General features: G+C 42.3%; 1 protein-coding gene across 3 annotated transcripts; it reads right to left on the bottom strand.

Moving 5' to 3' along the window:
- Window positions 1-1,216: 1,216 nt before the first annotated feature.
- LOC106576809 (poly(rC)-binding protein 3) lies at window positions 1,217-12,560 on the bottom strand. 3 transcript variants are annotated; one of them, XM_014154244.2, is made up of 13 exons: window positions 12,003-12,556; window positions 10,706-10,748; window positions 9,294-9,416; window positions 9,106-9,162; window positions 8,836-8,952; window positions 8,475-8,606; window positions 7,705-7,833; window positions 7,349-7,453; window positions 6,187-6,228; window positions 5,646-5,721; window positions 4,915-4,967; window positions 4,362-4,531; window positions 1,217-1,617 (listed from the first exon to the last, which is right to left on the bottom strand). In XM_014154244.2, the coding sequence occupies exons 3-13, from the start codon at window positions 9,369-9,371 to the stop codon at window positions 1,581-1,583; spliced, it is 996 nt and encodes a 331-aa protein (XP_014009719.2). In that variant the 5' UTR covers window positions 9,372-9,416; window positions 10,706-10,748; window positions 12,003-12,556; the 3' UTR covers window positions 1,217-1,580. The 3 variants fall into 3 exon arrangements, with proteins under 3 accessions (XP_014009719.2, XP_014009717.2, XP_045556673.1); XM_014154242.2 differs by having other exon boundaries at window positions 1,217-3,842; window positions 12,003-12,554; XM_045700717.1 differs by lacking the exon at window positions 7,705-7,833 and having other exon boundaries at window positions 1,217-3,842; window positions 12,003-12,560.
- Between the last annotated feature and the right edge of the window lie 11,317 nt (window positions 12,561-23,877).

Raw genomic sequence — 23,877 nt, 5'->3', positions numbered from 1 at the left:
CTCCTCCCCAACTCAAGGCTGTCATGGTTATTGATACCAGACTGTGTCTCTTCTCCTCCCAGATGATCCCCGATGGCTAACAATAACATATCCTGACAACGTGTAAAAGTTATACATTACCCACTCTCCCTCAGTGACATTTGATACGATCTCCACCCATCTCCCCTTTATCAATGCCTGCCACGTGTAATCGTTTCCCTGCACTCAACACATTCCAAGCTCAGTCAGCACACACTATTATACCTACCTCCTACAACCCTTGGCTTCTGTTGTAGCCCCTAAACCTTATCGCTCCATCAGGGACATGAATAAGTAACATTTCATATTCTCAAAACCCAACAGTATGTTCAGAAAGTCTTATGACAAACTCGAGCCAAGATATAACAGTCTTGTAACTCCATATCTTGAACACTGTGTCATGCAACTCTGTAAAAAAAAATCCCCATAGGAATGCTACAGTATATATAAATGTGGCTTAGTTCCTAGAGAAAGTTTATTTTGACAAAAATAACCCAGACTTTAATATACAATGAATTATTGAAAAACAGTCTAGCAAAGTGGAAAGGCATGTCGACTAAATTACCATACCATATCTCAGGCAGACAGGCATGTGCACAGACAGGGTCTCTACCTGTGCAGAGCACATGCCCCTTAGGCCTTCCAGTCTCCAAAGTGCCCTTTTGTGTGGTGGTATATTTCCCCCACACAAAAGAATGTTGTGTATAGATGTTTTAACGTTGCTGTTCACAACCCACTGTTCGCAAGTCGTCGTGACGTCATCAGGTTCGCCCTGGCCCACCCAGTCTGTTGGTTGCTCCTGTTGATCTGCCCTGTACAGAGCTCGAGTGCGCCCGGTTATGCCTGTTTCCCAGTCTGCCCTGTAGGAGATTGCGCGTGACCGGTATCCAAACATGCATGGCTTGAGACATGCGGTCACCTGTCGAGTGTGTGTGTAGCTAGCTACCTAGTTTAAATATCGACAGTACTGTCACAGCAGCAGAACAGTTGATTAACACCTGGGCTTTTTCATTTTGAGCACTTGTCCCCTGAAAGGTCTGTGCACAGCCCTGCCATATCTGAATTGTGGCTCACTCTTCACGTGAAGGAGAAAGATACTGTATATGAAAACAATAATTACTAATAGTGAGGGGTAGTCTAATCTCAAGTGTGTAAATTGTTTGATTTCGCTGTGCAATAAAAAAGGAGAAATTTCTCATTTGTATTCATAAAAAGCTTGATTTATTTCAAAGTAATTTCATGTCTGTGACAAATATAACAAATCATAAGAGCTCATCAACAAAACTAAGAGTAGAACCTAATTAAAAACACAAACATAAATATAACGTTGTTACAATATCGTGCTGCATCAACCACAGATATTGAGAGCAGAGTGGAATATGAATTGGACTGTAGAGTTTTGTTCATTTTGACTTCAGTTCTGAGAAAACCAAGTGGCAAAAACAGAACTATAGGAATTAGTTAGGCCAGTCCCACTCTACAGGATTATTGTGTAGATTCAAAGCCACAAGAATCCAATGTGGCTTTAGGGTAATCCCATCAGCACTGCATGTGCAACAATACTACAGAGCACCCAAGTCTGTAACCACTGACAAGAGCCTATTGGAGGAGAGGAGGAAATATGACCGAGCGGAAAAACCATTGTTACAGTAAACTTCACTGTAATAACTTTACTTGACACCCAGCGTCATAAATGTTACGACACGGTCATAAACATGTCATAATATGTCATAACAGCTGACATAACTTGTCATAACCAGTTATAATATGGTCAAAACACTGTCATGACACATAGATTTCGACCTGTTGTGACATATATTGCGTTATTTTACGGCTGGTTATGACACTTACATAAGAGTGTCAAAACCCTCAAAACCTACCACACAATGCAAAACATTCCATTACATCCTAGCCTACGTGTCAACAGTATGTTTATGTATGTTATATAAAAAATAAATAAATGGACCATGTTAAATGATCATTTTAATTGCGCACACATTGATGTCAGACATGCACCTACCCCAATGCTCTGTTGCTGATGACTGGGATAAATGCAGGAGCAGGACAAGACACCCTATTTTTGATTGATGACTGATATAAGGGCATGTACGTGATAGGCCGATCTGGCTTGTATGATTATGATGGTCATAATGCCTCTTGACAGTTTCCTAAATTGTATTTTGTTAGTCCAAGTAAAGTGGCACAGGACGGTCATAATGCTTCACGGCAGTGCAATAAACTTTATTTTCTACAAGATCCTTTTTGAAAAATGATGATAAAAAAGAAACATGACTGTAAAAAATATATTACAACAACAACAAAGGATTTAAGAAAGGAACATTCAAACAAAAGGAACTTCTTGGCAGTGAAAAAACCCATTTGAATAAATGTGGGTTTTGACACTCTTGTAGGTGTCATAACCAGCCATAAAATAACGCAATATATGTCACAACAGGTGTAAATATATGGGTCATGACAGTGTTATGACCATATTATAACAGGTTATGACACATTATGTCAGCTGTTATGACATATTATGACATGGTTATGGCCGTATGATAACATGTTATGACACTGGGTGTAAAGTAAAGTGTTACCAAACAGTTACCCTACCAATGGTCAGTAGCTGGTACAGTGTCAATTCCTGTTTGGAACTGGCCTTTTCCTAACAACATCATTGGCCAACTATTTACAGCAATTCAAAACAAAAGACAGTACATAATATCTGAAAAAACTGTTCTGCTGGAAGGATCAGCTGTTTCTGTGCATCACATACTGTAAGCTTGAGAAATGCCTGTGTATTGTTATGTATGTTCAGATACACAAGTAGGTATTTAGCTTTACTTACAGTTGCAAACAATACTGTTACACTACAATGTGTGTGTGTGTGTGTGTGTGTGTGTGTGTGTGTGTGTGTGTGTGTGTGTGTGTGTGTGTGTGTGTGTGTGTGTGTGTGTGTGTTTGTCAAACAGCTGAAAGCTTTTTCCAGAAATCTAGAGAATAATCATTATGCTTAATTATATGCCAAAAATATGTTTATTTTTCTGCATATCTCAGCATACCTCTTATATGCTTTCCTGCAGCTCTGCTAAAGTCTTGATAAAATATTGAAATTAATGTGAGCAGGCAACCTTGCCAACTAGCTACTCTAACTTTATTTATATCCTGAAATGGCTTCTTGGTAGCTAGTAATGAGGGTGGAAGATTGGGAACCTATCTGTGCTACCTGAAGCCAACTTCATAAAATTGCTAGGTGGCTAGTAGTATCACAGAGAAACAACAACAAAAATATTTTTCAACAAGACAAATCTGAGGGGGAACACGCCCCTGTCCCCCCTACGGGCATGAGGCCTCTGCATACAGTCAACATATCTTAATCAAGCTTTTCAACAGGGAACAAGTGTTATGCAGTACTGACCCCAAACTTGTTTTTGGAAGGGGAATTCAATTCTTATCCCATTTGTCAATATGGGGCAAACTTCTGCCGCTCAGATTTTTTCATGCCAGCAGTAGGAATCTTAGTGGTGTAAGGGGATAGACCTTGCGGGAGCCCTGAGGCAGCTGCTGGGTGCATAGCCAGCATAGGGAGCGTTTTCATGCCAAGCAGACTGGAAACGGGGACAGCATAGTGCTGGGTGGGGATGGACTGTAAGGTGGAGGGGGAATGCATGTTAATGGTGCCAGGGACTTGGGTGGTGGCGGCCATGACAGCCATAGAGGTGGGTGTGGAGACAGTGGGAGCAGACTGAGAGAAGCTCATATTGTTGAGGTCAACAGATGACGCAGAGGAAGCAGCCTGCATGGTGTATTTAGCCATCTCTAAGCTGTAAACAGATACAGGGAAGGTAGCCATTTTTGGAAAGGAGGGGGTTGGGAGAAGATGGGAAGGTAGGGTTCAGCAAAGGAGTTAAGGGGAGGCATATCCAAAGAAAGGCGGGAAGAGAATGGGTAAAGCATGGGAGGAGAGTGAGAGAAAGGGAAAAAAAAGAATCAAATGAGGAATGTTATGTGTTAAAAAGCAGTAAGACAAAAAAGGTGTTCATGCTTTTGTGAGTTTGGATCACTGGATTGTATTGAGACCCCAAGGCACTTAGATAATATGTAATGCTTTTCCCTAAAACAAAACAATTCCATCCATCCTTCCTGTCAACACTGTTAAATTGACTATATTGTCTGTTGTTTGACTGTCGCGTCTGTTGTTAGACTGTTTTACGTTGTTTGACTATCTTGCCTGTTTCGTTCTCTATTTTCAGTTGTGTCTTGTCAGTTGCCTGTCATGTACTGTAGTGCCTCATGGGTCACAAGTCACAACTGACCTACTAGTGGTAGTGAGACAGTCTTACCTGACATTGATGAGGTAGTGTGCCACACTGATGCTGGTAGGAGAGCCTATGATTGTGACTTGGCGCATGGGCGATCCGTCCGTGGCACTGGCTATCTTGATGTGAGCTCCTGACACCTGGCGAATCTCATTGATCTTGCTGCCTTGTCTGCCAATTATGCTGCCAATAAACTGAGGAGGAAAAGATAGGAAAGTGAAAAATGAAAGTCAAAAGATGTGTCACGTGTTTCTCATGGATTATCAGTCCAATTAAAACATCTGTATCCTCCATAATGTTATCTCCCCAGTTGGAACATCTGAAAATGTTATCTCCACAATTTGGACATCTAGAAAAATATTCTCGCCAGTTTGGACACGTGACAATTGGAAATCTGTCCTAAAGATAAGAATAGAACATTATGTAAAGAGACAGCATTCAGTTGGCTTACATATCACAAAAAAAACCATCCATTTCAGCTGTCATTCTCATTTGAGAGCAGCGAAACCGGTGCCTAAATGACTGTGATCTATAGACTGTACATTGTATGATGCTGATAGGACTGAGCAAGACTTACATCATTGGGTATTGCCAGCTCCTGAGAACTTGTGGGGACAGAGGCATCCATTCCTGCAGAGTAGGACATAGTACTGTTTCCATATGCACTGAAAGTCATGGCATTGCATGTCACTGTATGTATGATCCCTGAGACATTACATTCATCCATTATTTGGTCACCTTAATTAAAGAATTCAAATCACATTGCATGTACATCTAACATGAAAGCACAAAGTGACTTAACAGCTTTGATGTAAAATGCATACAATTATACATAATGATAAATTAATAATATACCTTAGCATTTCAATCTGTGAATCTATCCTTTGAAATACATACATTTTCAGCAATACCCTGTCTTTTTTTTTATCAAACAATTGGAATAATTCAATAATTCTCACTGTTTGAATATTGTGTTATTTCAGTTGGCTGCTTCTTTGTTGCGGGATAGAATACATGGGGTGGTATGGGTCAGGGATGGTAGGGAGGATGTTAGAGACAGAGGAGAACCGTTGCCAAGGTTAAGGAGAGGGGTCTGTGAGATGAGGGTTCTGTAAGATGTAGGCTACCACCTCGTAAAAATTGCTCTATCTTTACAGACACACAGTAAAACATAAACATGTAAAAGAAGACGTGGTCCTTCCAGAAGCAGAAGAGGATTTTTGATTGGTGTGATGAGCACAGAAGAAGAAAGAGGAGCACAGAGAGAGAGGGATAGATGGACTTTCCCAGGGAGCCTTGGGTACGTACCAGGGAAGGTAGGGTTGCTTTGCCCAAGGGAAGGGAGGGGGATATGCTGCATAGCCAACTGGTGAAGCTTGGTCAACTGCAGGGTAGGAAGGAAGTTAGAACTAACCAATCAAACTGGATTATTTCAGCGGAGCTGACAGCTATAGCTACAATACAGAGCCAATCTTAAATTCAAACACAGAGTTCAAAATGTGTGTTAGGTTGGTGAAGAATTCGACGTTTGACATCAGAATCAGAATTATGCTGGCTTGTCATGGAAGTGATGAGATTCTTCAATATTAGATGTGGTATTTCTATGAGCAAGAGGTGCCAAGTTACCGTTAGCTTTTTTGTTATGGTCCCTTTCTTTTCTCACACTCTTCTGAAACAAAGCAAGCTGCTATGTTAGTGTTAATAAACACCACAGTGCAGGATAGTGTTAGTGTTTCCTCCTTGCTAGTGAGTGCACTGAGGGCATAGTGGTGGCTTGGAAGGTGGTGGTGGTTGTAGGCAGGAGTGGGTCATTGGGGTGGGTGTTATTGGATCAGACAAATGCACTTACATCTTGATGTGGAAACGCATACTGTCCTTGAATTGTGAAGGCCTGCAAAAATGGGATACACGAGTGGGGTATTATAACTGTTTGACCATTTCTCCTCTTGTTCCTTTTTGATTCTTTTCTAAATGGTTGCAACACATGAGGATTTGATGTAGGTCCCATGCCGCTTTGGTCACGTTCCCAAAATCTGTAGCCGCTACTACGTCTATGTCTCAATCCACCTAATTTAATCGAAAGGTTATCCATTTCATTTTTTGGTTTCGCTTTGCCTAGGATGTCCAATCGGATACACACGTTTGTGAAAGGTCATAATGGATTTTTCTATATGTAAAATGGGAGCCATTAACGGATAATGCCACATGGCAAAGCGAGAGGTTTAAGTGTCGTATTTTGTCTAGCGTTGATGCCCATCGGTACACTGCCGTAATTTGTAAAGTGGCGATGTGCTTACTAACTGCTGTGTAATTATATGACAGCTCTGACCAGAGACTATAGATGTTTAAGTCAACTGGCTGTAGCAGCAATTTCTCACCTGGCCACTCACATATTTCAAATGGTAGAGAGACGTCAATATATGCGGATGCTTCCCTCTAGTGGTGAAAAGATGCACTGGATGTTTTTTGGGCTAAATGAGCATTGCGTGCCATTTCCGAATGTTTTTGTAGCCTAAACTCCAATTACATTTCTTAACTTGATTACCCTGAATCAAAAAAGGCCAGGAAGATGCAGAATCTACAGTTTAATTGGAATAACAGGAAATTAATTTCCATGAAATTCCTAGAATGAGCAGAATGAGTGCCTAGTTTGCATGTTTCCCAGAGCTCATTGTAATTACATCTTTAATTACAAGCAGGTATGGTAATGAATACACAACAACAACATTATGTGGCTAGTAGCTGTCCTTCCGGCCTTCCGTCGTCATATAACAGGGCCTTTTTTTCAAGGAATGAATTGGAATATACAGACACGTAAACAATTCTAACGGACATGCAGGCTTTTTGAACAAGGTTATCGTAAATGTCCTGAACATAATATCATCACCCTTAGAAGGCTATTTGATGACCTGCCATCACTTGCCAATCATCAGCGCCAAAGGGCTATTTTTCTATCTTACTGTATTGTATTCAAGTGTAACTTTTGTACAGACAACAACAAAAAAACTCACTTGTGAAGCATGTTGTTGTTGTTGTTGTTGTTGTTGAAATACTAGATGTCCGGCTCCTGGCATGGTCTTGGGGCGATATGGGATAGTTGCTCCTTTGGGCGGTGACTGAAGACACAACCAAACAACAAACAGCAATGGCTGATCAGACGAGCACATCACTATCAACTGCAGCTAGTTAGATTCCATTGTTTCTTAGATTACTTGGCCCTGATATGGCTGTAGCCTCCATTATTATGGTGTAGTTAGATACCATAATTATCAAGCCTTGAGTCGTTTCAGGTCTGGATATCAATTTGAACCAACTGATAATTGGATGCTATAATAATACTGTATGTTAATTGTATTGGCTTGCTTACTTCCAGGATGACAGAGCAGATGTGTCTGACACACTGCGTGATGGCCTGAGGAGTGCCTGAGATAGTGACAGCTCTCTCAGTGGATTCTGGCAGCATGTCCCCTGCAACCTGCACCTGGGCACCTGTGGTCTGAACATCACATACAATGGGAGTCAATTACAAAGAGAGGCCATTATTTGTCAAAAGATTCCTTTTGATCATGTATTATTCATATGTAATTGTACAACGTCTGATTTAAAAAATAAAAAAAAATTGACATGCCCAATGTATATGTTGTACAAACTAGTCTCTTCTGACACTGCTAGCCAGTGCACACACGATTTGGTTTCTGTGTTCCGAGATTATGTCAACATAAATATTTGACACCCAATTATTTGGAGAGTGCAATGCTCCTTCATAGTTAATTTACTATGTTTACTATGAGGATTTAGCACCCAATTCCATTGATGAATAAGAATGTTTGCGTGACCACATTGTTTGGTACTCCAGGCTTATCAGTCTCCCTGAATAGTGTTGTGTTGTGCTGGTGCTTCATTGTAATTCATTTACCTGAGGCTGTTTCATTGGGTGATTGAAAGGTTAGGATGGGATCATCAAATGCAGCCTGATCCCAGATATATGCTGTATAAACAACTCCTACAGTCATTAGTTGGCTATACAGCACAAACAGATCTGGGACCAGGCTAAGTCAAATGAGCTCCCGCTAGGACAAAATTGTTGTCAAAAGAAAGAAAGTAATTGAGAGATGCTTCGGGCCTAGCTTCTTCTACCTCTCTGATCTCCTTGATCTTGGAGCCTCCTTTGCCTATCAAGGAGCCACACTGACTCCCTGGGAACACAAGGCGGAGTGTCACTGGAGGATGGCTTGTTACCGTGCTGTTTGTCATTGCAGCTGTGATGTCCTGAAATAGAGGTTAAGACAACAGTGTTCAGGTTATCAAAATCTAGGGGGTAAAATCTTAGAAATTCTAACATGGTCCTGACGAAATCTTCTGTACTGTATCGTTCATTGAAGTCAAAGGAAGTTTTGTGTGAAGCGTTGCCCAAAGTGAGGAAATTAAGTACATTTTTACTTGTAAGATATTAACATAAGGACACAACAGATTACATGGTACCAGAGTCTTTTGTTACCTCCTCAAACTTCTCAGCGATCATAGAGAAAGCTTTGAAGATGCCCTCTGTTGGTCCGGTGATGGTAACAATCCTCTCTGGAGAAGATCCCTCCGAAATGTTGATGCGAGCTCCACTCTAGAAACACAGTTGTCATTTTAGGTGAATCATGTAAAAATACCCTTTTTCCTCAAAAACATATTCCAATTCTATTGAAATTAGCATTTTATTGCATTTGTTTTGTCAGAAAATATATATTTTTTTATATACAGTTGTAAGGACACGACTTACCTCCTCTCTCATCTTTTTGACGGTTTCCCCTTTCTTTCCAATTATGCTGCCTACCTCCTGTTAACAATGAGACACCAAACAAATATATAAATCAATAAAATGATGACATTCAAACATTTTTAACGTGATCTGACAATCGGAATAATGTGAAAGAATCGGGATATGTTGCAATGATGAGACGTGTTTACCTTCCCATGCATCAGAAGCCGTAAAGTGAGGGTAACATTCAGCCCCCCCTCTGAGGCCCCACCTTCCTTGTCAGACATATTCACACTTATCAATGGTCTAGACACTCAGCTTCATACAACACTCTGTAGACACAAACAGGGACCCAATTCACATGAAACTGGCATAGTCAGTTGCTTTTTGTTCAGTCAGTCATAAAATGAAATTAGAAAGCCCTTCACGACCCTTGAAGTGTATCCAATGTAACATGCAATCAATACAACTATATGTGGAGGCTTTCCCAGAATGAATGACACAATGAATTTGTCATTTTACGATTAGAGAGTTGTCCCTAGAGTGAATGCAGTTTTCTTTGATTTTGACCTCAGGTTTTTTGCCACATCACTTAAAAGTGAAATCCAAGCCTCCAGAGTTAATTGTGTCCACGTACCTGTAAGCATGCATGGTTACATATTGCTTTATCATTTGCCCTATGATGCAAGGCTTATCATTATGATCCTGTTTTAGTGGTTGATGTCTGTGACTGGGTAAAATTCGCTTTGCTGCTGGTGTGATGCTCACATGGGACTCCCTCATTAGTTCCAGCTAAACAGAACTTGTGAGACTGTTCTTTGATTAGATAGAAATACAAAAGAAGCTGTTTGTGTCCTACAGGGCTGGCGATCAAGTGATGTCTGTGTGACCGTCTCTAATAATACCCAAGTAATATCACTCTGTGGGAACACAATGTCCCACTGTTCCCATGTACCCTTCATCCTATACCCAGAACCACAGAGGAATGTCTCTGAATATAAGACAGACAGGAGTGGTACACGCAACTATGAACATACTACTTTACTCTGTCGGTGAGTGAGAATTGACAGAATCCTTCTTTCCACAATCCAAAATTCTATCAAAACTTGCCCAAATCTACAGATGTAGGATCATTTTTTTTATCACTATTTTGCTGCTTTGAGGTTTAAAAAGGCTTTCCATTTTAAAACGTCAGATTTGATTTACCCTAATGAAAAATGTATCAACCCCTACATTTTCCCCTTATTAATTACAATCCACATAACAAACTGGCTCAAATTAAGATCCTACATCTGTACACCAATGCTTTAAACATAACTGTATTTGTCCTTTTTGTATCTTACCAAGTGTGTCATGCATGACCTTTGACCAGGAGCGGACTGGCCATCTGGCATTTCGGGCAAATGCCAGATGGGCGGGTCAATTTTAAGCCCAGTGGACCTGTCTAACTTGGGTTTTTCGCACAAAATGATCATTATCTGGCTAATAATGTGGGCCTCAAGGAAAGAAATGGGCCGGTGTGGGGGTCTCGAGGAAAATAAATGGTCTGGTTTGTTAGAAATGCCAGGGCCGATTTCTGGTCCAATTCCGCCCCACCCTTTGCCCCAACTCAGATACTTACCTACACCAATAGATGAAGACAACGCTTTGCCGGCATGCCACACCTAAGAAAGACATGGAAGCAACAAGGATTACACACAATGGTGATGGGTAACATAATGTTTGAGTTTGACAATAACATGTCATTACATTCAAACAGTACATGATTCTTTAATTATAATTACTTCAACATTCATTGCTTAGTCAAGCCTGGGTCAATTCCCAGCAAGCAATGCCAACATCTTCACACATCTTCACGCCATATAGAAAATAATATAATATTGCTGCAGACAATAATATTAGGAATTCAAAGAGTTGTTGAGCAGCAGGGTATATATAGCCTAACAAGAGTGATTCCCTTCTCTGTGTCATTATAATTACACTAAATGCATCCAACAAACAGCAACATCCCAGCCTAATCCTATAGGCCCGGATTTGTTTGGTTAATGCTTAAGACCCTTTTGACCCATTTCCGTCACCTCTAGCATGTCAGCACCCACTCAAGACTACAGAACAAAAACGCTACACAGGAGCAGCCATGAGCATGATTTAACAACTGAAAATGTTCAGTGACAAAAGGTGTTGATAAAAATCTCATCTTTATCAGCAAACTGGAATTACACTGGAATTAAACTACAGGGAACACATGTACACTTGACTAACTGATTTGTAGGACAATATGAGGATTTTGAATTTGATCTTGTTGAAGAAATGGAACGATATTAATATTGAAATTGAAAGCTTATCATGAGACAAGTGACTTTGCTCAGAGGCTATGTTGTGCGCTTTAACACTCTCCACCCCTTAATTGTGTGTTATAGGGCCTACATAGCATTGTATTACATCGGATCATTTTAAAACATTCCTCTCACATCATGAAATGAGATTAGGCCAATCTTAATGTGTGGATAAAAGTTCCTCCTCGTATACAAGGGCATAGAACTTTGGGCAAATATATGTATACTCAAACCCACAATATTTGACCAAAAGCCTTGCTTTAGTTCCATCAATTAAATTCAGTACTGTAGATTAAATGGAATTGCATTGCATCTAACAATAAGGGTATAGAAATTCAATGACATGGGTAGCTAAGTCTGTGTCAACTCTGGGCAGCCGGCAATTGAGGGCAATTCATTTGTAAGTTGTTAAAAGAACAGGGGATTAAAGTTTAAGGTTGAATACGACTTCTGTAGTTTTCTTATTTGCAATATTATTACCAAGGGAAACATGAATAGCTGCAAAGCCTAATCCTCTATTAGCCACATTGGTTGAGGCGCCTGTAATGTAAAAAGAACTATTATAAAGTATAAAACACTAACCTGCTGTTTTAGTATAAATATTTGTTCCTCTTCCTCTCTTCTTTGTCACTCCAGAATGAATAGTCCTCTAGTTTTACAGTCCTCGTTAAATGTTTGACCCCCTTTGTTGTCAGTTATTGCACAGAGAAGGGACAGATGGCTCTCTGTGTCCTTAGACCGGCTGGCTGGATTGAGGCTGGCTTTGCTATTTGTCCGTCCCCCTAGCTTAGCCCTAGATAAGCCCCTACGCAGGGCAAGTGAACCTGCATCTCTCCATGTCAGTGACACAAGGGAGGCATTGCTCTGTGGAGTGATCCACTAGCTGCTGAGGCCTGAGGGCAGAGCAAAGTGGCTCTTCTGCAGGACACTGTCCAGAGAGAGCTATAATTACAGTGACTGCGTGCAAGACATTGTAGAAGTCTAACCTTTACAGTCAACAAAAGCATAAACGAGAAAATACCGTAGAAACTCTTTGTAAACTACATCATTAAATTGTTGGTTGTTTAGATTCTCTGGCAGATTAGCAAGCTGCTCCCTACTTCAATAAAGTAAAACGCATCACATTAGAAAAATGGAGACAGAACTGACAATGGAGAGTAGAGTTATGTTCGGAGAGACAACCATAATGTCTTCATGGGGTGCTTTACCCTCACTCTGCCCCTCCCCCACACCAAGACCTTACAACCAGTAATGAGGCAATAATGGATACAATATAGCCCTTCTGCCCATAAAGCTGCATTCAGCTGAGCCACCAATTTGTGAAGGGAAATTAATCAGTGAAGCATAAGTGGAATATTTAATTACTGCTGCATCACTGCATGATAGGGAGACAATAATGGCCTCTGTGAACTTCTCATGTCACATGCTTCCAGACCACGTGCTTTGGTCTCCCTACTTCAAAAAAAATGCAATTTGTCTCCAACAATGTCCCATGAGTTGGTGTAAATGTGTGTATGTGTTTACAGTTTTTTTTTCAATGTAAGTGGTATATTTTCACAACTCTAACTACAAATCTCTAAACTGATAACACTTGACATGTACCATTTTTTAAATAATTTGTTTCTAATGGCAGGTTGTGAGCATGTTGAGAAATATGTCAGTCTTACAGTTTCATTATAATGATACAGTACATGCAGGACCATGACCCAACACACCTCCAGGCTGTGTAAGGGCTATTTGACCTAGAAGGAGAGTTATGGAGTGCTGCATCAGATGACCTGGCCTCCATAGTCACCCGACCTCAACCCACTTGAGTTGGTTTGGGATGAGTTGGACCACAGAGTGAAGGAAAAGCAGCCAACAAGTGCTCAGCTTATGTGGGAACTCCTTCAAGACCATTGGAAAAGCATTCCAGGTGAAGCTGGTTGAGAGAATGCCAAGCGTGTGCAAAGCTGTCATCAAGGCAAAGAGTGGCTACTGCGAAGAATCTCAAATATATACAAAAAAAATTGGGGGTTACTACATGATTCCATATGTGTTATTTCATAGTTTTGATGTCTTCACTATTATTCTACAATGTAGAAAACAGTAAAAATAAAGAAAAATCCTGGAATGTAGGTGTGTGTCCAAACTTTTGACTGGTAGGTAGGACAAATCATCAGAAATAGGGGAATTGTAAAGCAGTTGGCTGCTGTAAAAATGTAGCACGAGTTGTATGTCATTTCTGCCACATGCACCATTGTATGAGATCACCTTTTCTACATAACTTGTCAACTGATACAGTATCACCTGTATCTCTGCTTGAAATTCATCAGCTTACAGTGTAAAACATGTACTATTGTTATATACAACCCAGGTATTTCAGCAGTGCATTGTACACTACATAATAATTCCAAATGGTAGCACATACTGTACAGTGACTACACTTTGTCCTTTTGAAGCACACTGGCTGATGGGAATGATGATGTAGTATTTACATTCACATCCTTATAGGATTTGGTTTTACCTTCTAACATAAATTGATGTCAAATTGATACATTTAAATATAGAAATTGTTCAGCTGTTAAACTATATACATTACAGATTTTTAAAATCACTTTAGTGGAATTTTCAATTCTCTTTGTGCAAAACTCCAAACAGTTAACACATGTAACGCAGCAAGTGTCATATTCAAAACGTTTTGTTGTGCATTCATTTTATTTGAAGACATCTTTCACTGCCATTGATCATCCAAAATACCAGGAGAACATTGATTTAATCACCAAAACACAACATAATGAACATCAATTGAGTTATTTTAACAGCCAGTTAATTCAATAGAAAGAAATGCAACATACTGTACATGTTTCAAAATTGGCATTTGAATGTAATATGCTCCAATACAGAGCTGGCGTTATGGGCGGATCTTCTTAGGGGGCTGGCCTGCACTACTTCGAGTGGGACAAATCTGATGTAACAAGCCACAGACAGAAACCTCGACGAGTGGTTGTTAAAATGACTGTCACCAAAACAGTTATGGACATGGGGCTCATGTACGACGCACTTGAACTTGCCCTACTGTCCGAGTGCTTAGCTTACAGAAACGTAACACCTCTATTCATAGGCACCTGAGCAATGGAACAAACAGAACAGCTGCACCCCCACTTTCAAAATAGTGGCGCAGACTCATGATCCATTGGGTCATTTGTAATTTTCAATGATTAGTAATGTTTTGAGCTAATCTGTATTAGAATAGGCAAATATGTAGCCTAAGATATGTAGCCTATTCAATGTGGTGTGTTGTTTAACCCTTGTGTGTTCATGTTTTGGTTATTCACCAAATGTTTGCGGGTCTGATGTACCCACATTATTGGGTTTTTAAAACGATACAGCCATTAGATGTTGACTTATATCAATTACAAGCAATATAGACAGCATACATGGTTAATATTTGCCATTTACCTATGCTAGATCACATTTAATCAATAAAAACACTTTTTTTTACAAAAATCAATTATATAAATGAAACAAGGTTTTCATCACTATTGTTGTTTATTGCTTAGAACTGAACAAATTGGAAGGACAAATTTTACATACAGTATTTTATGGAAATGATAAATGAGTCCCACCGAACACAAAAGAAGGCCGGTCTACACACCACAGAGTTTTTACTGTGTGTGGGCTGCAAATGTATTTCTTGCACTTGATGCATGTGTACTGTGTCTTCTTGTCCTTCTTGGGTCCACACACATTGCAGCGCTTCTTCGCTACGTTACCAGCTAGAATGATGAAAACCCTTAGTTCAGGAATTTTACTAACATCTCACTCACACATATATAGTTACAGCAGACCAAGGTAGGAGATTCAGACACACACACATGCAACAACATCACTAATACTTACTTCCGGTATTGGAGTTCTTGGTTCTGTGGGTCAGGCGGATGGGGCACCAACAAATCAAATGAAATGTATTTATATAGCCCTTCTTACATCAGCTGATATATCAAAGTGCTGTACAGAACCCCAGCCTAAAACCCCAAACAGCAAGCAATGCATGTGTAGAAGCACGGTGGCTAGGAAAAACTCCCTAGAAAGGCCAAAACCTAGGAAGAAACCTAGAGGAACCAGGCTATGAGGGGTGGCCAGTCCTCTTCTGGCTGTGCCGGGTGGAGATTATAACAGAACATAGCCAAGATGTTCAAATGTTCATAAATGACCAGCATGGTTAAATAATAGTAATCACAGTGAACAGGTCAGGGTTCCATAGCCGCAGGCAGAACAGTTGAAACTGGAGCAGCAGGACGGCCAGGTGGACTGGGGACAACAAGGAGTCATCATGCCAGGTAGTCCTGAGGCATGGTCCAGGGCTCAGGTCCTCCAAGAGAGAGAGAGAAAGAAAGAAAGAGAGAATTAGAGAGAGCATACTTAAATTCACACAGGACACCGGATAAGACCGGAGAAATACTCCAGATATAACAGACTGACCCTAGCCCCCCGACACAAACTACTGCAGCATAAACATCCTCCTCACGATGGCTTCAGAAGCTGAGGTCCTTGGGATATGTTGCCTCCTCTGGATTTGAGGTCTTACCAATGCCTTGCCCAACTCCTCGAGAAAGAGCCATCTCCTCTGTTCCAGTCTGGGTTGAACGCCATCCAGACGACAAACGCGTTGTACACTGAGATGTCCAAGATGTTGAAGAATATCACAAGTGGCCAGCTTAGGGTTCTTCTTTTGCAGCTGTAGCCAGTTACCAGCTTGTCTAAATTATTCACCCCTCCTTTTGTGGCATTGTAATTCACTATGATTTCTGTTTTTTGATGTTCCTGTTCACAGATTCTCCCATCCCTATGCAGCGTACTCATGAGAACCACATTTTTGCCTTTCTTTGGCACGTAGGCCACTAGGGACGAGTTGGCCGTGAACACAAACTTAGAGGAATAGGCCTGTTCCGTGTACTCAACAGCTGAGGTGGGAGTTCTGGCTTGTTTTTTTGTACTGTTCCTAACCTCATCAGCTTCCTCTTGAGGAGCTCCTGTCCCAGCTTGTGCGAAGTAAAATAAGTTATCACGTGATGTTGTGGCCACGGAGTCCCTGTGTCACGTCCAGGACAACCCGGCATCCCTTGGTTCTTCTCAGGGGCTCCTCCATCTGGCTTCCCCGTATACACTTGCAAGTTCCACACATATGAAGCAGCAGCATCACAGGCAGCCCAGATTTTGATTCCAGATTTTGCGAGGTTTAGACGATATGTACTGCCTGAAGGGGCAGCAGCCCCTAAATGGCATAAGCTGTTCATCAACGGTAACGGTGGGCCCAGGGTTGTAACATAGGGGAATGCGGTCCACCCACTTGTCCCACACTGACCTGATTGCAGCTAGCTTGTCTCTCTGCCGCCAAGCTGGTCTGGTGTCTCGATTATCGAAGCGGATAATCCTGGAAATAATGTGGAAACTCTGCCAGTTTCTGCATCCCACAGGGATTCTGTGGATTCCCCATTGGATCTGAAAATGTGAAAACACCAGCAAGGATAACAACCCCAAAGTATGAATGTAAATGAGTTTAGTCCATCTCCCTCCAAAAACATACCTTCCCTCCAAATTAGTGCAGTCCAGAATGATTTTGTGGATGGTGTCTGGGATGAACAGTTCAAAATTTGACTATGTCCTGCATATGAATAACCATCATCCAAGTTGGCTCTGGTTGCATCCTTATCACATAGGCAGCCATGCGGGGTGGCTCATTCCTTGGCCAAGAAGACCATTCAATTCCACCATTTTTTTACATCCATATTTCACCTCCTGCAGGCTGCTGATGAGCTGGTTGCTGGCGGGCTAGTCCTGGGGCTGGCTGCTGACGGGCTGGTCCTGGGGCTGGCTGAGGGTCAATCTCATCCTCTTCTTCCAACTCACTGTCAGACTCCGAATTACCAAAGACAAGATCCTCATATTCTGAAAATTCTTCATCTTCCAAAGTGGAAGACGCTCCTTCCACACTAGCTTCTCACTCTGCAAAAATTATTTCTAAGGCCCTCTAAGCAGACATTCTTTTTGCCATACTGATTGATTGTGGTAAGGTGCCACACATGCAAAGCTATTTATTTGTTGTGCCCCACCCACAATTTGCACCTGGCTGTGGTAGAGTGGGAAAATACAGATTTTTTTTTGACAATGTATCGAAATAATGTATTGTAATAACATTGTGCAAGTTCCCGCAATACATTGTGTAGTTTCACACACTACAAAGGGTAAAGAGTGCGAGAAAAGCGGGAGACAGGCAGACAGGCAGGGCGACAGACAGGTTATTGGTGCTATGTTGAAACAGCAGGCCAAGGGAAGAGGAAGACAGAGTGAAGGAACACAGCAAACATTTTAGCTCATTTTTACTTGTTTTCACCTACACACACACTTTTCCAGTGTACCCGAACACCACATATGTAATAAAAATGTGTAGGGGGGTGCACAGTGTGCACTCAATGAAAATGTGTTATTTTACATGTTCTTCACAGAAAATGAGCGAAGGCCAATGAGTCTCAGGTATCATTTTTCTTTTAGTAAACATTGAAAATGGGTCCCACAAACCCGAACACCACACAGGGTTAAAAGGCCACTATTAAACAGAATGACCATTTAAAAAATAACTGGAAAATAATTTATAGTAGCTTAGTTCTGTAATTGAAGGCTACAGATTTGTTCAAACGTAAAATCGATTTATTTTCTGTCATCTTAAGAAGGAAAAATTCTCAATTTAGGTTACAGTAAGAACCAAAACGCAATTACATTATGTATGCAGACAGTGCTGTTCTATGTTCTTAGGAAAGAAAAGGTTGGAGACCCCTGCTCGTCTTGCCCAAACCGTTCAAATTTGACACATATTAACGGAGATGCATTTGATTATTTTCATTGCAGAGGCGCAATTTCAGGATATATATAGCGGCCAAAAAAGAATCGCATTGAATAATGCTAATTATTAATTAATAATATGTATGCAATATTGTTTTTATGTGAACATAATCAATTACCAAACTTAAATGCAAAACTCCAGTTTGCATTTTCAAGTTGACAGTTCTTGTTCAATGCCCTATCAGATAACACTGCCATATTGAGAAAGACAATTGTTAAAAGTGTTAAAAGTGTAAGGTTCTGTGTTTATTTGCTTAGTCAACCTTGTGTTCTGTTTCGTTGTGTTCTTGAACGTAGCCCCGTTTCTTTGTGTTCTTGAACGTAGCCCTGTCTTTCATTTTTGTTCATTGATTTCACCTGTATTAGTTACTCACCTGGTCTCATCAGCTCCTTATTTAGTTCAGTTCATTCTGTTTGTGCCTTTGTGAGGTATTGTTTGTTTTGACCCTACCAAGCCTTTTCCTAGCTCGTTTGTGAGAACCAGTTATAGCCTTCAGTCCTAGTTTTGATTCACCTGCCTGTTTGCCTACCTGTGTATGACCATTGCCTTCCTGTGACCACGATTCCTGCCTTCTGCGAAGGCGAAATAAACACCTCCCGTGCTCTGTGTGTGAATCTACTCTCCCTGAGTATTCAATACAAAAAGATAAATCAAAACTCTCATTTGAAATTGTACTACATGATAGTGATCATATCATTGTGACAAAAATAAAATGAAACAATTATTTTTCTTAATTAAGCTACCAAGAACAACATTTGAATTCCTATTGGGTAAAACAATATTATTCCTCCCATTTTATTTCCTCATTGTCAATACGTTATCCTGACCACATTCTTAACAATTTCACCTGTCAATCTATCACTGTGGGTGGGACTGTCAGGGGAGGAGTAGGATATTTGTGAGAGCATCAGAGTTGGTTGGGTTTCAAACCTGTCAATCAATCACTATTGATGGGGTTTTCAGGGAAGGGAGCGGGATGTTTGTAAATCACAGGGCTGGTAGGGTTTCAGACCTGTCAATTCATTATTGGGGGTGGGATTTTCAGGGAAGGGAGTAGATTAGTAATCTAGTCATTAAAGGGACATTTCTAATCTTTCACTGTGTATGTCCATTAATGTTATTTACATATATGTTGAATTTCCTCACTACATGCAAATACGAGAGTTTCTGCATCTCACCGTTGCCTGGTTGTAAGCAAACCACAATATCCAGAATTCATGTAGATTGTTCAAGACGTTAATGGCCGCCCCGTGGAGGTGTGACAAATATCAAAATGTCTGTGTTTGTAGCCAGCACTTTCAGCCAGAGGATTTCGAAAAGGAACGGAAGTCTTAACTGTTGGGGTTGCTATGTTGTCGGACATTGAAAACTGATGCTATTCTATTGATTTTCCCCTTCACTTCAAAGAGGGAGCTGTCCAATCAATCAACATCAGAGCAGCAGAAAATAAGTCAAGTGGAGGTAACGTAGCTGACTAGCTAGCTAGTGAACTACAATTGTTTACCTAAAACAAAATCTAGCTAGCTAGCTAGCTTTCATAATACGCTGGCTAGACATTCCAAAGGATATCAATGTACAGTAATTAGGCATATGCTACCCAAGACAATACCGTGGAGCCGGTGTCTGGTGGTGGTCCACTTGTTGTCGATACCTGGAGATGGTCTTGAGAAGAGCCGACCGGGCTCTTTTCCAGGTACAGCGATAGCGGCCGACCTCTTCCTCTTGCTCTGGGAAGAGCGAGGGCTGATACCCCAGGGAACACTCGAAAGGCGAGAGCCCAGTGGCAGAGCAGGGGAGGGTGTGGCGGATGTATTCAACCCACACAAGTTGCTGGCTCCAGGTGGTGGGGTTGGCAGAGACAAGGCAGCGAAGAGTTGTCTCCAGGTCTTGATTGGCTTGCTCCGACTGGCCGTTGGACTGCGGGTGAAACCCGGAGGACAGGCTGGCCGACAACCCAATGAGCGTGCAGAACGGCGTGATGCACCATGAGCTGGGCCATCTCTTTGGCAGAGGGTAGCTTGGGGAGAGGAATGAAGTGGGCGGCTTTGGAAAACCGGTTCACTACTGTCAGGATGGCGGTGTTGCCATCATATGGGGCAAGACCTGTGAGGAAGTCCAGGGATATGTGAGACCAAAAACGGTGAGGGACAGGCAGTGGTTGAAGAAGACCAGCCAGAAGACCATTCCAGGTTCTTGTGGTCCATCCACACAATGAAGGATGTTCCGCCCCCTCCAACCAGTGTCTCCACTCCTCCAATGCCATCTTCACAGCGAGAAGCTAACGATTCCCCACATTGTAGTTTCTCTCTGTGGCGTTGAGGCGATGGGAGAAGAAGGTGCAGGGCTGTAACTTGAGGTCCAGGGCAGAACACTGGGACAGGACAGCCCTCACTCTGACATCAGAAGCATCGGCCTCCATCACGAACTGACAGGAAGGGTCAGGATGAACCAATATGGGAGCAGTGGTGAAATGGTGCTTGAGGTCCCGGAGTGCCCGGTCAGCAGCTGGGGACCATGTGAACGGAACCTTGGGAGAGGTGAGTGCAGACAGGGGGGAAGCCAGGGTGCTGTAACCCCGGTAAAAAGCAGTGATAGAAATTGACAAATCCCAGGAAATGTTGCAGCTGCACTCTGGATGTAGGCTGGGGCCAATCCACCACCACTCTCACCTTCCTGGGATCCATCTATACATTCCCTGCTGCGATGATGTAACCAAGGAAGGGGATGGTGGAGCGATGGAATTTGCATTTCTCCGCTTTCACAAAAAGCTGGTTTTCCAGGAGGCGCTGGAGGACCTGTCGGACGTGGAGCACGTGTTCTTCGGCTGAGTGGGTGAAAACGAACCGGTTCAACATGTCGCGGAGAACCTCATTAACAAGAGGTTAACCAGGGCCTGGAACACAGCAGGAGTGTTGGTAAGTCCAAATGGCATGACCAGGTATTCGTAGTGGCCGCTGGCCGTGTTGAAGGCAGTCTTCCACTCGTCCCCTTCCCGTATCCGCACCAGATGGTAGGCGTTCCGCAGGTCCAAATTGGAGAAAGCGGTGGCGCCCTGTGGCGGCACGAAGGCCGAGGCGATGAGTGGTAGTGGGTAGCAGTTCTTCACCGTGATGTCATTGAGGCTCCGGTAGTCGATGCACAGGCATAGGGTTTTGTCCTTCTCCACAAAGAAGAACCCTGTGCCGGCTGGGGAGACAGAAGGACGGATACACCCTGCAGCTAGGGAGTCCTCGATGTAAGTCTCAATTGCCTTCGTCTCCGGACCCGACAGAGAGTACAGTCATCCCCGGGGCGGTGTGGTGCCTGGGAGAAGGTCAATCCCGCAGTCATAGGGTCGGTGCGGAGGAAGTGAAGGGGCCCGCGCCTTGCTGAAAACCTCCCATAGGTCCTGGTACTCTGCAGGAATGGCGGAGAGGTCCGGGGCAAATTCCGAGCCCACAGGAAGACTTCCCGGGGCAGGTTGCGCTGACTTCAGACAATGGGCGTGGCAGAACGGGCTCCAGCCCATAATGGCATCAGCAGTCTATGATGGGATTGTGTCACTGGAGCCAAGAGAATCCCAATACCACTGGAACCTGAGGAGACTTAATCAGCATAAATTGGATTGCCTCGCTGTGGTTCCCTGACACTCGTAGGTTGATGGGAGTGGTATTGTGAGTGATCCGGCCTATAGAGCACCCGCCCAGCGATCTAACGTCCATGGGAATGGAGAGAGGCTGAGTGGGGATGCCCAGCTCGGACGCCAGGGTAGCGTCCAAAAAACTCTCATCGGCCCCAGAGTCGATGAGTACCCGGAGAGATTGCTACTGGTTCCCCCACAGCAGGATGGCATGGAAAGGGGTGTGAGTAAGGGGAGAGGAAAAGTTATCAGTTTGGCCCACCAGAGTCCTCGCACCTTCTTGATGAGCCTGGGTGTTTAATGGGCAGGTAGCTACGAACTGTCCCATAGCTCCACAATATACAGTTGAAGTCGGAAGTTTACATACATCTTAGCCAAATACATTCAAACTCAGTTTTTCACAATTCCTGACATTTAATCCAAGTAAGAATTCCCTGTCTTAGGTCAGTTAAGATCACCACTTTATTTTAAGAATGTAAAATCTCAGAATAATACTAGAGAGAATGATTTCGTTCAGTTTTTATTTCTTTCATCACATTCCCAGTGGGTCAGAAGTTTACATACTCTCAATTAGTATTTGGAAGCATTGCCTTTAAATTGTTTAACTTTGGTCAAACATTTCAGGTAGCCTTCCACAAGCTTCCCACAATAAGTTGGGTGAATTTTGGCCCCTTCCTCCTGACAGAGCTGGTGTAACTGAGGCAGGTTTGTAGGCCTCCTTGCTCACACAAGCTTTTTCAGTTCTGCCCACAAATCTTCTATTGGATTGAGGTCAGGGCTTTGTGATGGCCACTCCAATACCTTGACTTTGTTGTCCTTAAGCCATTTAGCCACAACTTTTGACATATGCTTGGGGTCATTGTTCATTTGGAAGACAAATTTGCAACCCAAGCTATCACTTCCTGACTGATGTCTTGAGATGTCTTGCTTCAATACATCCACATAATTTTCCGTCCTCATGATGCCATCTATTTTGTGAAGTGCACCAGTCCCTCCTGCAGCAAAGCACCCCCACAACATGATGCTGCCACCCCCGTGCTTCACGGTTGGGATGGTGTTCTTCGGCTTGAAAGCCTCCCCCTTTTTCCTCCAAACATAACAATGGTCATTATGGCCAAACAGTTATATTTTTGTTTCATCAGACCAGAGGACATTTCTCCAAAAAGTAAGATCTTTGTCCCCATGTGCAGTTGCAAACCGTAGTCTGGCTTTTTTATGGCGGTTTTGGAGCAGTGGCTTCTTCCTTGCTGAGCAGCATTTCAGGTGATGTCGATATAGGACTCGTTTTACTGTGGATATAGACACTTTTGTACCTGTTTCCTCCAGCATCTTCACATGGTCCTTTGCTGTTGTTCTGGGATTGATTTGCACTTTTTGCACCAAAGTATGTTAACCTCTAGGAGACAGAAAGCGTCTCCCTCCTGAGCGGTATGACAGCTGCGTGATACCATGGTGTTCATACTTGCGTACTATTGTTTGTACAGGTGAACGTGGTACCTTCAGGCATTTTGAAATTGCTCCCAAGGATGAACCAGACTTGTGGAGGTCTACAATTTTCTTGGCTGATTTCTTTTGATTTTCCCATGATGTCAAGCAAAGAGGCACTGAGTTTGAAGGAAGGCCTTGAAATACATCCACAGGTACACCTCCGATTGACTCAAATTATGTCAATTAGCCTATCAGAAGCTTCTAAAGCCATGACACCATTTTCTGGAATTTTCCAAGCTGTTTAAAGGCACAGTCAACTTAGTGTATGTAAACTTCTGACCCACTGGATTTATGATACAGTGAATTATAAGTGAAATAATCTGTCTGTAAACAATTTTTGGAAAAATTACTTGTATCATGCACAAAGTGGATGTCCTAACCGACTTGCCAAAACTATAGTTTCTTAACAAGAAATTTGTGGAGTGGTTGAAAAACTACTTTTAATGACGCCAACCTAAGTGCATGTA

Source organism: Salmo salar, chromosome ssa18 (assembly GCF_905237065.1).
Source record: "Salmo salar chromosome ssa18, Ssal_v3.1, whole genome shotgun sequence".
Lineage (NCBI taxonomy): Eukaryota > Metazoa > Chordata > Actinopteri > Salmoniformes > Salmonidae > Salmo > Salmo salar.
The sequence above is the reverse complement of the archived record's forward strand: the minus strand, read 5'-3'. Positions and strand labels throughout refer to the sequence as shown.